The 18804-nt window shown below is 40.3% G+C and overlaps 1 protein-coding gene across 1 annotated transcript in view; it reads left to right on the forward strand.

The window, feature by feature from the left end:
* The window catches only part of LOC126272071 (vacuolar protein sorting-associated protein 52 homolog), a 106823-nt gene that overhangs the window by 82067 nt on the left and 5952 nt on the right, over positions 1-18804 (forward strand). The window contains exon 11 of the mRNA XM_049974617.1: positions 9545-9722. Within this exon, the coding sequence (XP_049830574.1) occupies positions 9545-9722 (178 nt within the window). The remainder of the gene's footprint in view (positions 1-9544; positions 9723-18804) is intronic.

The following is an 18804-nucleotide window of genomic DNA, read 5'->3' on the forward strand; positions in this document are numbered from 1 at the left end:
AAACACGTACAGGTGGCTGTAGGCTGCAGTAGTTATGTAGAGATGAAGAGATTTACACAGGAGAGACTAATGTTGAGAACTACATCAAACCAGTCTCTACTGAAGAAGACGACAACAACAACAACCTAGAGTGATCTCATGTTCTATGTAGGCTCAGATTAAGGAAAAGCTCAGATAGAAACCTGTATCAGCATATAAAAGGACAAAAGTCACCGCTAGTTTGCAGTTTAAAAGGGGCAATGTGTGTACACTATAGTCCAGGCAGTATGCAAAAGTGTATTTTCTGATTTCGCAGTCTTTCTCAGATTTCATACATGCGCGCGCGCACACACACACACACACACACACACACACACACACACACACACACACACACACACACACACACACCTGTCAGTCATGTGTACGTGAGTTTTGTGTGTGTCATACTATTGTTACATTCCACACTGTATTTTCCATTGATTGTAGCATGTTCTGCCTCACAAGTATACATTGGCCAGGCTGCACTTTAACAGTGTCAAAGGCAGCACGAATGCACTGCTCCAGTGTCTCCACATCTGGAATGGGCTCTGTATACACAATACTTTTGAGATGGCCCCATAACCAGATATCACACGGGTTGAGATTTGGTGAACGAGCAGACCTTGGAACTGGGCCTTCAGTTACTAGGTGAATGCTCCCTGTGGTCGGACGGTGGAACTTTAGGGAAGTGTGGGAAACTTGAAAGATAAGGCATGTGAGATTTGTTTTTGTACAAGATTGGGAAGATAATTACAATCAGTGAGACCCTCAGTATATTCTGAGAGGGACTGCTCATCACTGGAGATGTGATGACCACAGGTGGCTAGGCTGTATAGAATGGGTGGTGGCTGTCGAAGTGGAGGTATTGCTTGTGGTTAGTAGGTTTGATATGGACAGAGGTACTGATGTAACCATGTCTGAGGTGGAGGTCAACATCTAGGAAGGTGGGCTTGTTGGGTTGAGTAGGACCAGGTGAAGCAAATGGGGAGGAGTTGTTGAGGTTGTGGAGGAATGTGGATAGGATGCCCTCACCTTTGATCCAGATAGCAAAGATGTCATCAATGAATCAGAACCAGGTTAGGGGTTTAGGATTCTACATTTTTAGGAAGTATCTGATACTTCCACCTACAAACCTTGCAACAGTGACCCCATTCCAATAATCCAGCAGGATCTGCAGTCACTACTCAAATCCTTAGGCCCATCCCAGAACCTCTCCCCAGAGTCTATTACTCTGCTCATCCCTACCTCTCCCTGCACTCCTACTTACTGCATGCCCCTACTGAAAGAATCTCTGCTCTCATAGACCAACACCTTCAACCTATTACCTGGAACCTACCATCCTATATAAAAGATACCAACCATTTCCTCCACCGACTCTCCGTAGTTCCTGTCCCTTTACCACACGGTACCCTGGTCGTCACTGTTGATGCCACCTCCCTGTACACTAAAATTCCTAATGCCCATGGCCTTACTGCTATTGAACACTACCTTTCCCAGTGCCCTATGGATTCCAAACCAACCATCTCCTTCCTAATCACCATGACCAACTATATCCTCACCCACAATTACTTCTCCTTTGAAGGCATTACCTACAAACTAATCTGGCGTATGGCTATGGGCACCTGCATGGCACCATCCTTTACCAACCTATTCATGGGCCATTTAGAGGAATCCTACCTAAGAACCCAGAATTCTAAACCCCTCACCTGGTTCACATTCATTGATGACACCTTTGCTATCTGGATTGAAGGTGAGGACACCCTATCCACATTCCTCCACAACCTCAACAACTTCTCTCCCATTTGCTTCACCTGGTCCTACTCAACCCAACAAGCCAACTTCCTATATGTTGACCTCCACCTCAAAGATGGCTACATCACTACCTCCGTCTGTATCAAACCTATTAACCACCAGCAAATACCTCCACTTCGACAGCTGCCAACCTTTTCATACCAAGAAGTCCCTTCCGCATCTGCAGTGACGAGCAGTCTCTCTTAGAATATACTGAGGGTCTCACTGAAGCCTTCCCTGACTGTAATCATCCTCCCAACCTTATACAAAAACAAATCTCCTGTGCCTTATCTTTCCAGTCTCCCACCACCTCCCAAAGTCCCACCGTCTGGCCACAGAGGAGCATTCCCCTCATAACTCAGTATCTCCCAGGACTGGAGTAACTGAATTACACTCTCTGCCAGGGTTTCAGTTGCCTCTTGTCATTGTCCTGAAATGAGAAATGTCCTGCCCACTATCCTTCCCACCCCTCCTACTGTGGTATTCCTCTTTCCACCAAACCTACACAACCTTACACAACTCCTGCTCCCAATCCCTTACCTCATGGCTCTTACCCCTATAATAGACCTAGATGCAAGACCTGTCCCATACATCCTCATACCACCACCTACTTCAGTCCGGTCACTAACATCGCTTATCCCATCAAAGGCAGGGCTACCTGTGAAACCAGTCATGTGATTTACAAGCTAAACTGCAACCACTGTGCTGCATGCTATGTAGGCACGACAACCAACGAGCTGTCTGTACACATGAATGACCAACGACAAACTGTGGTCAAGAAACAAGTGGACCACCCTGCTGTTGAACAAGCTGTCAAATTGATATCCTTCATTTTAATGACTTCTTCACAGCCTGTGCCATATGTATCCTTCCCACCAACACCAACTTTTCTGAATTTTGCAGGTGGGAAATTCACCTGCAATACATCATACGTTCCCGTAACTCTCCTGGCCTCAACCGTTGTTAGTCACTGTCCTCACCCATCCAGCCCCCTCCATGTTTCCATTTCAGCACTACACAGCTGTCATTTCACCACCACACTCAGTATTTTTATTTCTTTTGTAATATGCTTATTTTTTCCTTGCAGAAATTGAACTTATTGACTCAACAAACTCCTCATGGCCATATTCCTCACATAGAATTAAGTCCGTAAAAGACTGAAAAATTTCCTAGGTACTGCTACTTCACCCTCTTGTCAGGTGTAACAATTTTCCTTTAAATCCCAGCAGATTAGTGCAATGGTTATAATTATGGAAAAATGGTGAAAAGTTCTCTGTTTAACACGGACATAATATTGATAACAGTGAACTTTCGATTATATGAAATTGGTGCAAGTTAACTATCAGTTTGATCTGTGGAATACTTTTCTTTATACATTATTTTGAACTAGGTGTGCACGTTGCTCAAATTGATAAAGTAAAACACTATACCCCACTTAAAATTCTTTATTTTGACCACATCGTAACAAACAGAAATTCACTCAAATTTGGTGAAGGTATAAATGGTCCACCATTTCATTTTCATCAGATAAAAAATTTGCAGTTAATTTCAGGTATAGACTTCTCATGTAGATGCTCCATGTGAAGGATGTCCCAAAACAAACTGCAGATGAAAACATTAAGAAAGTGTATGGTTTAGTGTGGATAATTGGTGATTATAAATGTACAAAATCTCTAATGCCATAGCCATGTAAAAACAAAGAATACGGTAATTTTTACCAAGAGTTAGAACTATAATAGAGATTAATGCAAGAAGAGTGCTGTAGGTCTGTAGATTACTTATGCCTTGTCTGTCTTACTTTTGAAATAGAATAACTTTGGAAATTATCTTTCTCTGCAAACATTCCATTAATAAGTTTGCGAGTCCTTTTGTATGACTTTCCTTTCAGTTTACCCTTTTCTGTCACAATACCTACATCACTAGGTGCTTTCCCTTTATTCATTCCTAAAATGATTTTATATTTGTTACCTGGAATTACCCTGGAAAGTCATTTTCATTGTTAGCTACCTGTTTATTTGATTCCTCTCTAAACTGCACTAATGTTTAAAGAAATTTTTGATTGCTTGAACAACTTTTGTTTAATATAAATAAAAAGCCCCTTTTTCATAGCTTTTTGCTTTTTCAGGTATACAAACAGTCATACATAAGAATAAATTTTTGTAATAGTAAATTATCAATTTTTTATTCATTTTGTGAGTCATCATTGTTGTATTTTATGTTGGGATTACAGTTCTTTCTAATGATTATCTGATAAAAGGATTGAAAATTCCTGTTTCCTTTGTGACAAGTAGCACTCTTCATCGTAGACCTACCTGGTTAATAGCAGTGCATTGTAAATGAGCCTCTGCTGTTGTGGAAGTCAAACTATTTCTTTGAAAATTGCCAATACATTCAAGGAAAATTGAGAGAATTTATTTGTTAATGCAAGGATTTTTTTTAATCTTTTGTTTAAAAACCCTGTAAAAGACATGGTACTTCATTCTGCTAGGCTCGATGTAGCAGCCTCGAGTTCACCGTTCACCCTTAGCTCAGTGCTGTATGGTCACCTACCACTGATGCTTCTGCATCCCTCACTCCTCCCCCCTCTTTTTATGAGCCCCGAGCCCTGTACATCCACTTGGGGGTTTAGTCATAATTTCAAAGTTCTTTGAGCTTGCATTTAAGGTACTCATGTTCAGGAAAAAAAACCATATTGGTGTATTTGCTCGTGAGGATTACAAAGTGAGGATTGCCAGAGAACAAGAGAAAGTAGCCCCAGACCTTCCTTCAAGGAGAAGGAAAATGCAGAGGTAAAGAAGATTAATAAACCACTTAGTGTCTGCTCTGACAGCAGCTTGGAACAGAAGAGAGAGATTTTTTTTGCCTGCAGCTCTAAAAGCCCTCAGTGTCACAACTCAGGTGATCCTGTGGCAAGATTTGATTTCAGGGCAGCTGGGACGATGACGATTCAGCCTATTCTAGTGTGAACAGGTTATTTGTTGTTGCATCAACAGAAAGTCAATGAATGGAGAGGCAGCCTCTTTGTAAAATTTAATAATTAAAATTTCTCATGTTCGCAGTCTGGGGGCACCTTGTACACCTCCTCCCCTCTCCCTGCAAGAATTCACCATAGATTAATTTGGCACCCTGGGGGAGCATTAATCTAAGGGTAACAATATGTTAATTTCATTTAACAATTTAAATCTTGGTACGCGAGTACAGTTGTTGCATCACTCTTAAGTGACAATAGTTGGCCGCATAGGACTGTAACCACAGTGACATTTTGAAGGTAACTGAATGAAGCTGATTTCAGAGACAACGTCAAGGAGCATAAGCATCTGAAATACTTGGATAACAAGGATTAGATCATAACTGGAAAGTAATCAATATATTTCTACAGGTCAGCTTTTTTAAGATTAAGATAAAAAAGATTGACTTTTAGAACTATTAGAAGAGATAAGACACGGTGTGATTTGTAAAAGAGTAGGGACTGCATGATGTTGGAAATGCCTCCTTGTCATATTGCAGTCGGTCTTTTTAAGATGACATGAGCATGCAGTGTCCAATGCCCATAAGTGACTGAATAACCACTAGGGTGGCACCATTTGGTTGCCAGCGTGATGATAATGCAGACTGAAATAATAAAGCAGAATTTTGAAACAAAACAATTTGTCTTAATTGTAGTCACGGAGTAATGAAGCATTGTAAATAAAATTTATTTAAAGTTTTTGAGCGCCACAAATTACATCCTCCAAGTACTTTGTAACTATTTAACTGGCCATGGAAAAGTTACAAAACTAAAAATATATTAATGTGTGGAAGGCACCAAGTCAACTACTTGATTAAATGTTGCTGAGCATAACCAGAATGACATGTGAGATTAAATAGATTTAACTAACAAAAAAAAAAAAGGCACAACTGCAAAATTGACACTTCTTATTGCATTAATGCATCTTATAAACAAATAATAACCCATTTAGAATCATCTGAAGAATGCTTTCTTTGGTTCAGAATTATATAATCACAACGGCAGGATAGTTAAGTTCAGTTAAACTGAATAGAAAGATTGTAAAAAAAACGTATAACAATAAAATGTCAAATGAAAAAATAAGCACAATAATAAAAGACTATTATTTGAAACAGTCACAAAAGTAGTCAATTCATAAAACAAATGCAAAATAATAGTTTTAATTAAGGAAAACAATCATAGATGGGATTATAAAATTACAGTTCATGACAGTAGAAAAATAAAAGTTCTCATTAACACTGCACTACATATCAGTATAATCCACCTGAACTAGGAAGCAACACATGATCAGCTGCAGTAGATGTACTCTTTCTGCTACATAAGAGACAGCATATGTGGAACACAGTTGACACAGAACCTTGGTTGACAGCACATTGGTAAACAGATAACATGGCACAACATGAAATGTGAAATGATTTGGGTGAAGGTCACGGTTAAAGCAGGCTCAGACATGGTAATTGGATGTCTCTATAGGCCCCCATTTGGAAAATATTTCTAGTAGATTTCCCCACCATGTTATAGTTCTGGGTGGAGATTTTAATTTGCCGGATATAGACTGGGAGACTCAAACGTTCATAATCCAGTGAAAATTTTTTAAGTGCTTTATCTGAAAACTACCTTGAGCAGTTAAACAGAGAACCGACTCGTGGCGATAACATATTAGACCTTCTGGTGACAAACAGACCCGAACTATTCGAAACAGTTAATGCAGAACAGGGAATCAGCGAAATGTAGTGTGAGGAGGGCTATGCGAGAGGCGTTCAATGAATTCGAAAGTAAAGTTCTATGTACTGACTTGGCAGAAAAATCCTAAGAAATTTTGGTCCTATGTCAAAGTGGTAGGCGGATCAAAACAAAATGTCCAGACACACTGTGACCAAAATGCTACTGAAACAGAGGGTGACAGACTAAAGGGCGAAATACTAAAGGTCTTCTTCCAAAGCTGTTTCACAGAGGAATACTGCACTGTAGTTCCTTCTCTAGATTGTCGCACAGATGACAAAATGGTAGATATCGAAATAGACGACAGAGGGATAGAGAAACAATTAAAATCGCTCAAAAGAGGGAAGGCCGCTAGACCTGATGGGATATCAGTTCGATTTTACACAGTGTACGCGAAGGAACTTGCCCCCTTCTTGCAGCAGTGTACTGTAGGTCTCTAGAAGAGCGTAGCGTTCCAAAGGATTGGAAAAGGGCACAGGTCATCCCCATTTTCAAGAAGGGACGTTGAGCAGATGTGCAGAACTATAGACCTATATGTCTAACATCTATCAGTTGTAGAATTTTGGAACACGTATTATGTTAGAGTATAATGACTTTTCGGGAGACTAGAAATCTACTCTGTAGGAATCAGCATGGGTTTTGAAAAAGACGGTCGTGTGAAACCCAGCTCACACTATTAGTCCACAAGACTCGGAGGGCCATAGACACGGGTTCACAGGTAGATGCCGTTTTTCCTGACTTCCGCAAGGCGTTCGATACAGTTCCCCACAGTCGTTTAATGAACAAAGGAAGAGCATATGGACTATCAGATCAATTGTATGATTGGATTGAGGAGTTCCTAGATAACAGAATGCAGCATGTCATTCTCAATGGAGAGAAGTCTTCCGAAGTAAGAGTGATTTCAGGACTGCTGCAGGGGAGTGTCATAGGACTGTTGCTATTCACAATATACATAAATGACCTTGTGGATGACATCGGAAGTTCACTGAGGCTTTTTGCAGATGATGCTGTGGTGTATCGAGAGGTTGTAACAATGGAAAATTATACTGAAATGCAGGAGGATCTGCAGCTAATTGACATATGGTGCAGGGAATGGCAATTGAATCTCAATGTAGACAAGTGTAATGTGCTGCGAATACTTATCATTTAGCTACAAAATAGGTGGTCAGCAACTGGAAGCAGTTAATTCCATAAATTATGTGGGGGTGTGCATTAGGAGTGATTTAAAATGGAATGATCATATAAAGTTGATCGGTGAAGCAGATGCCAGACTGAGATTCATTGGAAGAATCCTAAGGAAATGCAATCCGAAAACAAAGGAAGTAGGTTACAGTAGGCTTGTTCGCCCACTGCTTGAATACTGCTCAGCAGTGTGGGATCCGCACCAGATAGGGTTGATAGAAGAGATAGAGAAGATCCAACGGAGAGCAGCGCGCTTCGTTACAGGATCATTTAGTAATCGCGAAAGCGTTACGGAGATGATAGATAAACTCCAGTGGAAGACTCTGCAGGAGAGACGCTCAGTAGCTCGGTATGGGCTTTTGTTCAAGTTTCGAGAACATACCTTCACCGAAGAGTCAAGCAGTATATTGCTCCCTCCTACATATATCTCGCGAAGAGACCATGAGGATAAAATCAGAGAGATTAGTGCCCACACAGAAGCATACCGACAATCCTTCTTTCCACGAACAATACGAGACTGGAATAAAAGGGAGAACTGATAGAGGTACTCAGGGTACCCTCCACCACACACCGTCAGGTGACTTGCGGAGTATGGATGTAGATGTAGTTGTAGATCGTAATTTGTAAAGTGAATTTCAATTTCCGTTGGTAGTTTCTGTGACACAATTGTGCACAGTCACTATTTGCACAGATTTGCAACTCATTTAATATCCATAATAATTAACGGTAAGTGTTAACCCTGGAAGTGTACACCCAGATCACTTGGACCCTGGAGCTTTGTCTTTGTTACTGTGCATGTTCCACTGCACATACCCAGTCCACTGCCATCATTATAAATTGAGCATTGAGTGAGACTCAGTAGAGGATGGACATTCGAAGTTGTAAGGCATTGTTGTTTAATGTATTTGACAGAAATATTTTTTTAATGCTCTCTGTGACCTGTGTAACTGTTCTGTCACTGAGTGTGAAGTACATTTCTGTAAAAGTGGTACATTCCACTAAAGGAAGAGGCTATACAGGAAGCATTACTAGAAGGACTCAAATAATGAAAGTGGTGTAAGTGAATTTTGTGATGAACGTGATTCTGAGGCAATGCTCCTGCAGCAGTTATGGACAGTGGTGAAACGTGAGTCTGTAGAATCTCTGAACAGCAGTGAAAAAAAAAAAAAAAAAAAAAAAAAATAGTTGTCCACAATAAGAATGGTCAAGTTTACAGCACAGCTGGCCCTAATAGACAACACCTGCCAGTTGCAAATAACATTGTAGTCCATATTTCAAGAGTGTGGAAATAATGATTGAACGAACTTATGAATAACTATGAACACCTCAAAATATTTGTATAATATTAGCATTTTATTAAAAAACAGAATTTTCATTTAATTAAACTGCAAATAAAGTCTTCAGATCTGAATCACTTCAGAGTTTTATAATTGAAAAGCTTCCATGACAGTTTTTACTTAATCTCAAATTTTGGTTGTATTAATACTAATTGTGATAGAAAAAATACATAACAGAGGTGAAATAAAATTCATTTAGTATATGAAAGACCAATTTCATTATAAAATATTCTATATTCTAGCAATTACTCCAGCAAATAATTGAAGGGAAGGGAAGCATAATAGCTGGAAGGAATCCACCTGCATTGTTATATGTGCATTATTTGTGGTCCTATATGATAGTGTCACAACTGTAAATTTCTTTAAGTTTTTTTTAACAGATTTGTGTGTGTTTAAGAGTTTTATCAAAATATGTAAATTATCATGACTATCACTAAATACTGAACTTGTTACTTTGAAAGATTAATGTGATGTGTTATTTTAGGAGAGAACAAAGGATAATTCTAAGGAAGCAGAAACCTTTCGAGAACAGCTAAATACCAGAAGTGCTGAATACGTGGAAGAAATACTGTCACCACATTTTGGAGGAATAATTCAATTTGTGAAAGAAGGAGAAGTGCTTCTAGAAAAGGGACAAGCAGAGGATTTGAAGAAACAAGAAAGTATGTTAGCAGTTAGTTATTTACATATTATGTAGATCATAATTGTGACCTCTAGTTATGACATGGCACAAGACAGTTTTATAATTACAGACCACTTTCCTAATGGAAACAGTGACCACATGTTGACATGTAAATGATTTCTCAAGCATGCAGTGATTTGAATTATATTCTCTCTGTCTCTCTCTCCCCCCCCCTCTCCCCCTCCTCCTGCCCTCCCTCTCCCCCACCCAATACCTCCTCCCCTCTCCCCCCCCCCCCCAAATGCCTCCGCTCTTTCCCCCAAATGCCTCCGCTCTTTCCCCCAAATGCCTCCGCTCTTTCCCCCAAATGCCTCCGCTCTTTCCCCCAAATGCCTCCGCTCTTTCCCCCAAATGCCTCCGCTCTTTCCCCCAAATGCCTCCGCTCTTTCCCCCAAATGCCTCCGCTCTTTCCCCCAAATGCCTCCGCTCTTTCCCCCAAATGCCTCCGCTCTTTCCCCCAAATCACTCCGCTCTCTCCCCTCCCTTTAAAACACACACACACACACACACACACACACACACACACACACACACACACACACAATACTACTACACACCCCATAAATTCTTCTATAGAGCAGGTGGTATTATCAAGCCCACATGATTTTAGCTTGTGTTTAGAGTTAATTTTGTTGTTGTTGTTGTTGTGGTCTCCAGTCCTGAGACTGGTTTGATGCAGCTCTCCATGCTACTCTATCCTGTGCAAGCTTCTTCATCTCCCAGTACCTACTGCAACCTACATCCTTCTGAATCTGCTTAGTGTAGTCATCTCTTGGTCTCCCTCTACGATTTTTACCCTCCACGCTGCCCTCCAATGCTAAATTTGTGATCCCTTGATGCCTCAGAACATGTCCTACCAACTGGTCCCTTCTTCTTGCCATTTGTGCCACAAACTCCTCTTCTCACCATTTCTCTTCAATACCTCCTCATTAGTTATGTGATCTACCTATCTAATCTTCAGCATTCTTCTGTAGCACCACATTTCAAAAGCTTCTATTCTCTTCTTGTCCAAACTATTTATCATCCACGTTTCACTTCAATACATGGCTACACTCCATACAAATACTTTCAGAAATGACTTCCTGACACTTAAATCTATATTCGATTTTAACAAATTTCTCTTCTTCAGAAATGATTTCCTTGCCATTGCCAGTCTACATTTTATATTCTCTCTACTTCGACCATCATCAGTTATTTTACTCCCTAAATAGCAAAACTCCTTTACTACTTTAAGTGTCTCATTTCCTAATCTAATTCCCTCAGCATGACCCGATTTAATTTGACCACATTCCATTATCCTCATTTTGCTTTTGTTGATGTTCATCTTATATCCTCCTTTCAAGACACTGTCCATTCCGTTAAACTGCTCTTCCAAGTCCTTTGCTGTCTCTGACAGAATTACAATGTCATCGGCGAACCTCAAAGTTTTTATTTCTTCTCCAGGGATTTTAATACCTACTCCAAATTTTCCTTTTGTTTCCTTTACTACTTGCTCAATATACAGATTGAATAACATCGGGGAGAAGCTACAACCCTGTCTCACTCCCTTCCCAACCACTGCTTCCCTTTCATACCCCTCGACTCTCATGACTGCCATCTGGTTTCTGTACAAATTGTAAATAGCCTTACGCTCCCTGTATTTTACCCCTGCCACCTTCAGAATTTGAAAAAGAGTATTCCAGTCAACATTGTCAAAAGCTTTCTCTAAGTCCACAAATGCTAGAATCGTAGGTTTGCCTTTTCTTAATCTTTCTTCTAAGATAAGTCGTAAGGTTAGTATTGCCTCACGTGTTCCAACGTTTCTACGGAATCCAACCTGATCTTCCCCGAGGTCCACTTCTACTAGTTTTTCCATTCGTCTGTAAAGAACCCGCGTTAGTATTTTGCAGCCGTGACTTATTAAACTGATAGTTCGGTAATTTTCACATCTGTCAACACCTGCTTTCTTTGGAATTGGAATTATTATATTCTTCTTGAAGTCTGAGGGTATTTCACCTGTCTCATGTCTTGCTCACCAGATGGTAGAGTTTTGTCATGACTGGCTCTCCCAAGGCTGTCAGTAGTTCTAATGGACTGTTGTCTACTCCCAGGGCCTTGTTTCGACTCAGGTCTTTCAGTGCTCTGTCAAACTCTTCACGCAGTATCTTATCTCCCATTTCGTCTTCATCTACATCCTCTTCTATTTCCATAATATTGTCCTCAAGTACATCGGCCTTGTATAGACCCCCTATATACTCCTTCCACCTTTCTGCTTTCCCTTCTTTGCTTAGAACTGGGTTTCCATCTGAGCTCTTGTTATTCATGCAAGTGGTTCTCTTTTTTCCAAAGGTCTCTTTGATTTTCCTGTAGGCAGTATCTATCTTACCCCTAGTGATATGCACCTCTACATCCTTACATTTGTCCTTTAGCCATACCTGCTTAGCCATTTTGTACTTTCTGTCGATCACATGTTCGAGATGTTTGTATTCCTTTTGGCCTGCTTCATTTACTGCATTTTTTATATTTTCTCCTTTCATCTGTTAAATTCAATATTTCTTCTGTTACCCAAGGATTTCTATTAGCCCTCGTCTCTTTACCTACTTGATCCACTGCTGCCTTCACTACTACATCCCTCAAAGCTACCCATTCTTCGTCTACTGTATTTCTTTCCCCCATTCCTGTCAGTTGTTCCCTTATGATCTCCCTGAAACTCTCTACAACCTCTGATTCTTTCAGTTTGTCCAGGTCCCATTTCCTTAAATTAGCACCTTTTTGTGGTTTCTTCAGTTTTAATCTAGAGTTCATAACCAATAGATTGTGGTCAGAGTCCACATCTGCCCCTGGGAATGTCTTAAAATTTAAAACCTGATTCCTAAATCTCTGTCTTACCATTATATAATCTATCTGATACCTTTTAGTATCTCCAGGGTTCTTCCATGTATTCAACCTTCTTTCATGCTTCTTGAACCAAGTGTTAGCTATTATGAAGTTATGCTCTGGGCAAAATTCTACCAGACAGCTTCCTCTTTCATTTCTTAGCCCCAATCCATAATCACCTACTATGTTTCCTTCTCTCCCTTTTCCTACTGACGAACTCCAGTCACCCATGACAATTAATTTTCGTCTCCCTTCACTACCTGAATAATTTCTTTCATCTCATTATACATTTCATCAATTTCTTCATCATCTGCAGAGCTAGTTTGCATATAAACTTGTACTAATGTAGTAGGCGTGGGCTTTGTGTCCACCTTGGCCACAATAATGCGTTCACTATGCTATTTGTAGTAGCTTACTCGCACTCCTATTTTTTTATTCATTATTAAACCTACTCCTGCATTACCCCTATTTGATTTTGTATTTATAACCCTGTGTTCACCTGACCAGAAGTCTTGTTCCTCCTGCCACCGAACTTCACTAATTCCCACTATATCTAACTTCAACCTATCCATTTCCCTTTTTAAATTTTCTAACCTACCTGCCCAATTAAGTGATCTGACATGCCACGCTCCGGTCCGTAGAACACCAGTTTTCTTTCTCCTGATAGCGACGTCCTCTTGAGTAGTCCCTGCCTGGAGATCCGAATGGGGGACTATTTTACCTCTGGAATATTTTACCCAAGACAACGCCATCATCATTTAATCATACAGTAAAGCTGCATGCCCTCGCGAAAAATTACGGCTGTAGTTTCCCCCTTGCTTTCTGCAGTTCGCAGTACCAACACAGCAAGGCCGTTTTGGTTAGTATTACAAGGCCAGATCATCCATGTAGACTGTTGCCCCTGCAACTACTGAAAAGGCTGCTGTCCCTCTTCAGGAATCACATATTTGTCTGGCCTCTCAACAGATTTGTATCGCTGAGGTACGCAAGCCTCCCCACCAACGGCAAGGTCCATGGTTAATTTTAATATCCATTAAATTCTCTCTGTCACCGGGTAGTTCGTTAAAGGTATTTTATGGCTGAATCCTTCATTCCTTTGTGTGAGTAGTGGGTGGTCCAAATCTTTTCTCCTCTTAGTATTACATTGAGGAATATTACTCTTGTTTTTGAACAGTGATTGATTGCTGAAAACAAAATCCATAAGGGAGTAAATGTGCTGTAAGGCCTAACTGATCAAAGGGCTGTTTACAAGAGGTTCTAGAGTGGACACCAAGTATATCCATACTACACACTTCTGAACAACAGACACTTAGTTTCTCAATGACAAATTATCCCAGAGTAAGAAGAAATGATGTTAGTGAATGGAAGTAGGAAGAGTGAGCAAACTTTCTGGTATTTTTATCCAAAATTTGTCATTACCTGTAACGCAAGAGTAGCATAGTTTAGGCATTCGATATGACTTCCAGTAAAAAGTTCTTATCACTGTTAACAGCTAAGGATTTAGAACATTCTGTTTCCTTTGTTGAGTTACCCTTCCAAGTATTTTTCATAATGACATATGTGGGCCTTATGCAGTACTGAATTGCATGTGCTGTGCTTTGTCTGAAGTCAGTGACAGTCCATTTGCACAGCACCAGTTAGATATTTTTGAGAAAACATTATTTACATTTTCGAATGCTGAAAGTATTCCTTTTGATTATAATACTTAGACTGTAAGCAAGGAAAACTATTTCTGCTTCATACCTACACACATCAAAAAAAGTTTTGCATCACCCTGGTTCCCAAAACTCCTGAAGGTAGACTTTGACTGTGGATATTGTATCACAGACACAGTCCCTTTGATTGTTCAGAGATGTCACTAAACCGGCCCAAAGACGTAAACAACCACGCATGTGCAGTGCCTATTAGACAGAGGGGATCCAACAGCAGATAGTTCCAGTCATTCCACCAGAAAGGAGGTACATGGTTCGTGTTGTCTGTAATTCAACCATGCCTAGACGGTCAATGCCGCAGTTGGATCGCATCCACATTGTTACTTTGTGCCACGAAGGGCTCTCAACAAGGAAAGTGTCCAGGTGTCTCGGAATGAACCAAAGCAATGTTGTTCAGACATGGAGGAGATACAAAGAGACAGAAACTGTCGATGACATGCTTCACTCAGGCTGCCCAAGGGCTACTACTGCAGTAGATGACCGCCACCTACAGATTAGGGCTTGGAAGAACCCTGACAGCAATGCCATCATGTTGAATAATGCTTTTCGTGCAGCCACAGGACATCATGTTACAACTCAAACTGTGCACAATAGGCTGCATGATGCGCTAAATCACTCCTGACGTCTATGGTGAGGTCAATTTATGCAACCACGACACCATGCAGCGCGGTACAGATGGGCCCAACAACATGCCGAATGGACCGCTCACTATTGGCATCACATTCTCTTCACCGATGAGTGTCGCATATGCCTTCAACCAGACAATTTCTAGCAAGGTTTTGGGGTGGTATTATCTGGGGCTGCCATATGCTGCTGGCGGTCATGGAAGGCGCCGTAACGGCTGTACGATACGCGAGTGCCATTCTCCAACTGATTGTGCAACCGAATGACTTTCTTCAGGATAATGATATCACTTGACTAGAGTGGCCAGTATGTTCTCTAGACATGAGCCCTATCGAATGTGCCTGGGATACATTGAAATGGGCTGTTTATGTACGACATGACCCACCAACCATTAAGAGGGATCTATGCCTAATCGCTGTTGAGGAGTGGGACAATCTGGACCAACAGTGCCTTGATGAACTTGTGGATAATATGCCATGATGAATACAGGTATGCATCAATGCAAGAGGATGTGCTACTGGGTATTAGAGGTATCGGTGTGTACAGCAATCTGGACCACCACCTCTGTAGGTCTCGCTGTATGGTGGTACAACATGCAATGTTTGGTTTCCATGAGCAATAAAAAGGATGGAAATGATGTTCAGTTGATCTCTATACCAATTTTCTGTACAGGTTCCGGAACCCTAGGAACCGAGGTGATGCAAAACTTTTTTTGACGTACATGATGGGAGATCATTTACATATCAAAACAAGACAAGACCCGATATTGACCTCTATGGCACATTTGTAGTGATTATTCCCCATTCTGAAAGTGATGTTTCATTGTGTACACTCCCTGAGCAAAGTAATGCACCAGTTCACAGCATTTTAGTTTGACAGGATGAAAATCAGTGACCAGCAAGCTCTTTGGTAGTATTCGACATAAAGAATTACGGGAAAAATTTTTAAACTGATTCAAAATTGCACTCTGAAGAAGTATTTGCCAAATATGTGGATTAAGGAGAGAAAAGACCCACAGTGGCTTGATAGCAAAATTCAGAAAATGCTGATGGAGCAAAGATTATTACACTTTCTGTTCAAACCAGAAGAAACTAAGCAGATTGAAGGTTTCTATCCAGTCACTTGTCAACCTGTTTGATTTGGCGATGGAAGATAGCAAAAGGAAAGCGTTTAAGACTCATTCACAGAGGAGTATAGTACAGACATACTGTTGTTTGACCATTACACAGACTCCCATATGGGTGACATAGTAATAGGAATCTCTTGCCCAGTGCAAAGTCCCAGTTCGCTGGAAAAACTGCAGGTGACTCCTTTACATAAGAAGAGTGAAAGAATGGACTCGGAAAATTACAGACGCTTAGCCTCAACATCGGTATGTTGCACAATTGTTGAACATACTCTACAATAACAAATTTTCTTGAAACAGAAAAGCTTCTGTCCACGTATCAGCACAGTCTCTCTCTCTCTCTCTCTCTCTCTCTCTCTCTCTCTCTCTCTCTCTCTCTCTCTCTAGGTGAGCAGCAGTCTGTGACCATTTGCTGCTGCCCTAGTAATGTCACTGAGTGACTGCAGAAGGATACAGCTTGACTTAGTCAGAATATCTGTTTGGTGTCATGAATGGCAGCTAGCTCTAAATGTAGAAAATGCAATTTAATCAATTTAATGCAGATTAGTAGGAAAAATAATCCTATAATGTTCAGATACAGTATTGGTGGTGTGCTGCTTGACACAGTCATGTTGATTAATCTTTTCCCATCCAGTGGTGAGTGATGATCGACATTGCAATTCTATGTGCTGCACTTGCCAACCAGGCATTGGTGATTTAAATAAGAGAGCTCAGAGACACCCTGTGTCTGTATTACAGAATGCAAAGGATTAAATATCTAGACATAACACTGCAAAGTCAAATGGTCAAGTTCAGTTTAGGGGGAGAATTTTAAGTGAGTGTTACTCATCTATAAAGGAGACAACACACAGAACAGTAATGCAACCCATTCTTGAGTACAGCTCGAGTATTTGAAAAACCTACGAGGTCAGATAAAAGGAAAAATGCAGAGGCGTGTTGCTTGATTTGTTATTGGTAGGTTCAGTCAACACATTAGTATTACGGAGATGCTTCGTGATCTCAAATGGGAATCTCTGGAGGGAAGACAACATTCTTTTCACAAAACACAGTTGTGAAAATTTAGAGAACCAGAATTGCAGCTGTCTGCAAAATGATTCTACTGCTCTCAAAATACATTTTGTGTAAGCACAAAACAGACAAAATAAGAGAAATTAGGGATCGTGTAGAGGCATTTAGACAACCATTTTTCTCTGATATTTTAAACATAGCTGCACAACAGCAATGGTTCCATGTAATAAAATTATAAACAGCTGACCAGTTTCTTTATCCATTGCAACTGGTCAGCTGTTTATAATTTCATTTTTCTCTGCTTTATGTGCAAGTGGAACAGGAAAGGGAATCACTAGCAGTGGTACAAAGTACCCTCCACCATGCACCATAAGGTGGTTTGCCGAGTATATATGTAGATGTAGGTAAAATTTTGCTTATCAAAGAGAACATTGTTGCTAATCAAATGCTTTTGAAAAGTCACAGAAAATACCAGTCATCAGTATTTTGCCATTTGATAATCTGATTGTGAACTTAAAAATAACATCTTGATGCAATAATTTACCAACAGCCATATGTATTGTAGATATTTATTTTATTTTGTGAACTTCTATGTGCTACTAGTTTCGGCATTACATTGATACCATCTTCAGGCCCCACTCATCATAGTCGTAAAATCGCTATACACGGAAGGAGCCATATAACTGGATCCGTGAATCAAATCGGCCTGCAACAGCTCTTGATGGCCAGGAGACACAGACTGAGTCTGTGTCACGAGTGGGGCCTGAAGATGGCATCAATGTAATGCCGAAACTAGTAGCACATAGAAGTTCATAAAATAAAATAAATTTCTGCAATATATATGGCTGTTGGTAAATTATTGCATCACGAAGTTCATGCCAGCCATCGTCCCACAATCCCTAATGGATCAATGAAGATTAAAAATAACATGTTTTGTCATAGTCTGCAAAGAAAAAGTGGACAAACAGTAAGCCATATTGTCACTTCTGTCAGAGTTTTGCCCTGTCTTTGTTTCTCCAATTACCTTCATCACAAAGGTTGTATACACCCCAGGACACCTGGGAAAAATCTGGGAATTTTTTCGTCATGGAGGAAACCAGCAAAAAGCCAGGAATTTTTCAGTGTTCTAGTTTTTAGTTAAATTTTTGTAATTTTGGCTGGTAAGAAATGATACTCTAACGGCTGTCAACAGCAAAATGTGTCAAAGGCTTTAGGACGAAGACTGTGCAGTACTTCATAGCAACAAACTGCTTGCGATGAGGGTGACGTCACAACTGTTTACATTAGGTTCATTTGAGCACTTTCCAGTGAGCTCACACGCATGCGTAGTTGAGTCGCGTAGGAGCAGCACCTTCTCCCCACTTCTGGGTACTTGAAGTGTCACTCCTAACGATTTTGCTGTTTCCTTTTCATGTCAATCTCTCATATCAAATGAAAATAAAACAGATTTCTGTGGCTGAGAGCTATCAAGCGAATTATGAAAGGCTAAAATTGTTGTTAGTTTGTTTTCTGATATTACTAGATTTCCAAGTTTTTGGCTGTCAAGCATTAAGCACCTTGCAGAATAATGAAGTTATTTTTGTCAGTTTGCTAAAGAAATTGGAGTTTTATTAATCTTTTGCACAGAGGCAGTCAATTTATTTAAAACGAACTGTTTGAGGCCAAACTGTTAGATAGTTTCTACTGTTCACTAAATTTCAAGTGCACATTTTCATCTCCTGACACGTATGGCATTA

This window comes from Schistocerca gregaria, chromosome 5, assembly GCF_023897955.1.
Source record: "Schistocerca gregaria isolate iqSchGreg1 chromosome 5, iqSchGreg1.2, whole genome shotgun sequence".
Lineage (NCBI taxonomy): Eukaryota > Metazoa > Arthropoda > Insecta > Orthoptera > Acrididae > Schistocerca > Schistocerca gregaria.